Source organism: Thamnophis sirtalis, unplaced genomic scaffold (assembly GCF_051295495.1).
Source record: "Thamnophis sirtalis isolate CommonGarterSnake01/CBP01778 unplaced genomic scaffold, rThaSir2_p1.2 scaffold_8, whole genome shotgun sequence".
Classification (NCBI taxonomy): Eukaryota; Metazoa; Chordata; class Lepidosauria; order Squamata; family Natricidae; genus Thamnophis; species Thamnophis sirtalis.
Genome location: NW_028261388.1, coordinates 2,396,119 through 2,400,047, shown reverse-complemented (window position 1 = coordinate 2,400,047; position 3,929 = coordinate 2,396,119). Strand labels below are relative to the sequence as shown.

General features: G+C 46.0%; 1 protein-coding gene across 1 annotated transcript in view; it reads left to right on the top strand.

Moving 5' to 3' along the window:
• Nucleotides 1–1,176: 1,176 nt before the first annotated feature.
• Nucleotides 1,177–3,929, top strand: part of RELT (RELT TNF receptor) — a 19,166-nt gene continuing 16,413 nt past the window's right edge. The window contains 1 exon segment of the mRNA XM_087722020.1: nucleotides 1,177–1,269. Coding sequence (XP_087578146.1) covers nucleotides 1,177–1,269 — 93 coding nt within the window.

Here is a 3,929-nt window from a genome sequence, read left to right as displayed (position 1 = left end):
CTCTCTCTCTCTCTTCTCTCTCTCTCTCTCTCTCTGTGTGTGTGTTTTGAATGGAGACCTCATGGTTTCGATTGCCAAGTTATGCAAAAAATCAGCATGTTTTCCAGTTAATAAATTATTTTCAAAGGGAGGATTTCGAATCTCTTTGTCTCTTTCTCTGTCTTTCTGCCTCTCTGTCTCTCTTTCTCTGTGTCTTTCTCTGTGTCTTTCTGTCTCTCTTTCTCTCTGTGTCTCTTTCTCTCTGTCTTTCTCTCTCTTTCTCTGTGTGTGTCACTCTCTCTCTTTGTCTCTCTCTCTGTCTTTCTCTCTGTCTTTCTCTCTCTCTGTGTCTCTTTCTCTGTGTCTTTCTGTCTCTCTTTATCTCTGTGTGTATGTGTGTGTCTCTCTCTATTTGTCTCTGTCTTTCTCTCTGTCTTTCTGTCTCTTTCTCTTTCTGTGTATCTTTCTGTGTCTGTTTCTCTCTCTTTCTCTCTTTCTCTCTGTGTCTCTTTCTCTCTGTCTTTCTGTCTCTGTGTGCGTCTCTCTCTCTCTCTCTCTCTCTGTCTTTCTCTCTGTCTTTCTCTCTCTGTCTTCCTGTCTTTCTCTCTGTCTTTCTCTCTGTCTTTCTGTCTCTTTCTCTTTGTGTGTATGTGTGTGTCTCTCTCTCTCTTTCTCTATCTGTCTCTCTGTCTTTCTCTCTGTCTTTCTGTCTCTTTCTCTTTGTGTCTTCTCTCTCTCTCTCTGTGTGTCTCTTTCTCTCCTTTTCTCTCTGTCCTCTTTCTCTCTATCTTTCTGTCTCTCTTTCTCTCTCTGTCTTTCTCTGTCTCTCTTTCTGTCTCTCTTTCTCTCTTTCTCTCTGTCTCTCTTCTCTCTGTGTGTCTCTCTCTGTCTTCTGCTCTCTCTCTCTCTCTCTCCCTCTCTCTGTTTTTGTCTCTGTCTTTCTCTCTCTCTCTGTCTCTCTGCCTTTTTCTCTGTGTTGCTCTTTCTCTCTGTCTCTTTTCTCTCTCTCTTTCTCTCTCTCCAAGTTTTCCAACTGTCCTTAGGACTGAGAGATTGTCGGGAAGCTGGGAAATAATGGAAGCAGTGTAACAAGAGAATTTGTTAATAAATACAGATAGTCTCGGGTTTATACGGTTGTTAAGTGAATCCGGCTTCTCCACTGACTTTGCTTGTTGGAAGGTCACAAAAGAGGATTGCATGACCCTAGGACCTTGCAACCGTCATAACTATGAGTCCCTTGCCAAGCATATGAAATTTGATCACGGTGACCAGGAAGATTCTGCAATGTTTGTAAGTGTGAAAAACTTCTGTAAGTCACTTTTTTTCCAGTGCCGTCGTAAATTTGAACAGTCACTGAATGAATGGTTGTAAGTCAATAGAAGACACATAAGGTAAAGGTTCCCCTTGCACATGCGTGCTAGTCGTTCCCGACTGTAGGAGGCGCTGCTCATCTCCGTTTCAAAGCCGAAGAGCCAGCGCTGTCCGAAGACGTCTCCGTGGTCATGTGGCCGGCATGACTCAACACCAAAGGCGCACGGAAGGCTGTTCCCTTCCCACCAAAGGTGGTTCCTGTTTTTCTACTTGCATTTTTTACCTGCTTTCGAACTGCTAGATTGGCAGAAGCTGGGACAAGTCACGGGAGCTCACGCCGTTACGCAGCGCTGGGGATTCGGAACCGCCGAACTGCCGACCTTTTCTGATCGACAAGCTCAGCCTCTTTAGCCCCTGAGCCACCGCATCGCTCAATAATTTGTATACTAGGTTGGGAGAAGCTGGAACAAGTCATGGGAGCTCACTCCATTATGCAGTTCTAGGGATTCGAACCGCTGAACTGCCGGCCTTTCTGATCGACAAGCTCAACCTCTTAGTCCCTGAGCCACTACATAGCAATAAACATTTTTAATACATTCATGGCATCTCATCCTGAGAGGGAAGCCAGGAAGAAGAGCTTCAAGTTCGTCAAATAAATTGCACCCAGAAATTAAAAATAGGCTGGAAGTTTTATTCTACTTTCCAAGAATCTGTAGCTGACCCCAAATCTGGGATTAAAAAGCACATTAAGAGAAATTTTGTGGACGTCTTCCTTGCTTGTCTCTTGCGGTTAAACGCCTTGGCAATTTGGTGAAATCGTTTATGGAAATCCTGAATAATTTTTCCCCTTTGCAAACACGTCACGGAGTGAATTCATCCTGCTTCAGGACGAACACGGCCCAAAAATTTTCCTGGAACCGCCTTCTTTTAGAGAGAAAAAAAAAGACATTAATTTTGGCATTGCGCAGCCCTAATGCGTCAACTTTAGACAATGCCAAAATCAAGTTCAGTTCAACCTCTTGTTGTCCTCGACTTAACGACCACAATAGGAACAAGGGTTTCCATTATGAAGCAAGGGGGTTAAATCAGCAGGGCCCAACTTTGCAACCTTTTGTTTTTGCCACGGTTGTTAAGTGGATCAGGCGGTCGTTAAACCAACTCAGCTTCAATCATCGATTTTGCTCGCTGGGAAGATTGCAAAATGTGATCATGCGACGTTTGGGCATTGCAACTGTTCCGAAATCTGATCACGTGACTGGGGAAATACCCCAACGGTCGTAAGTGTGAGGACTGTTCGTAAGACACGTTTCAGCGCCATTGTAACGGTCACTAAATAGCAATAGCAATAGCAGTTAGACTTATATACCGCTTCATAGAGCTTTCAGCCCTCTCTAAGCGGTTTTACAGAGTCAGCATATCGCCCCCACAGTCTGGGTCCTCATTTCACCCACCTCGGAAGGATGGAAGGCTGAGTCAACCTTGAGCCTGGTGAGATTTGAAACCGCTGAACTGCAGATAACAGTCAGCTGAAGTGGCCTGCAGTACTGCACCCTAACCACTGCGCCACCTCGGCTCATGAACAGCTGTAAGTGCACGCAATTACCTTTGATCAACTTTGAAAGTTTGCAAATCAATATTTTTTTCTAAGAAGCGGGTCTTGTTTAAAAAAAGCAAATTTGTTCCTTTCCTTGGCACGGTCTGTATCCCCCCTCCTGATTTCTGGGATTTAAGGAACTGAAAGAATTAGGTCCCTTCTGGGAATTGGGAAGGATTGCACTGTTCTTGACACTGGACCAAATTCCAGATCTGAATGATCCTCTTCAGTTGCCCTAGTTTCCCAAGTTTTGGGGTTTTAATTTTGGAAAAAGCTGTTTTGACCCCAAAAATCACCAGGCAGAGTCCTGGTTCTGACAAAACCCCTTTTATTAAACAAATGTGAATTCCTCCCATTAACCTTCATCAAAAGCCTGGCAAACAGTCTTTCAAAGGTGAATTTATGACCACAGACCTTATCTAGCTTGGAAAGCCGCCATGTAAATCTTTTCCGAACGCCGTGCTGTGCAAGGAAAGACTTGGCACAGAGTCTCTGAGATTCACGGACAGATCTTCACACTCCTGAAATGAACGAACAAACGGACGGATTGTTTCCTGCAAAAGCCCCCTCCCCTTTCGCTCCTCTTTTATTTCCTACGGGAGGGGCCCACTCACCGTCCACCTGTGGCTTTACTCCCGAGTCGACCCTGATTTCTGAGCTGTTCTTGTCTTTTGGAAGCTCTGCGCATGCGCACACTGGGAACAGGCTCCAGCTGTTCCTCTGCCTCACTGCTGTCTCGCTCCGGAGGCAGCTGAGAACTACCAGGCGGCCTTGGCCCCATCTCTGCCTCCGACGGAGACCCCTCGTCCGAGCCTTCCCCAGACTCCAGGACACGTTCGTCCCCAACCTCCTCACTGTCTGACTCTGCGGCCGGATCCGCTGGCCGTTGGCGGGCACAACCAAAGAATTGGAGTCCTTGAATGTCACTTATTTGCAAGCTCTCCAAACCATGGCAATTTTAAAGATTTGCGGACCTCAACTCCCAGAATTCCCCAGCCAGCCAGCATGGTTGGCTGGGGAATTCTAGGAGTTGAAGTCCGCAAAT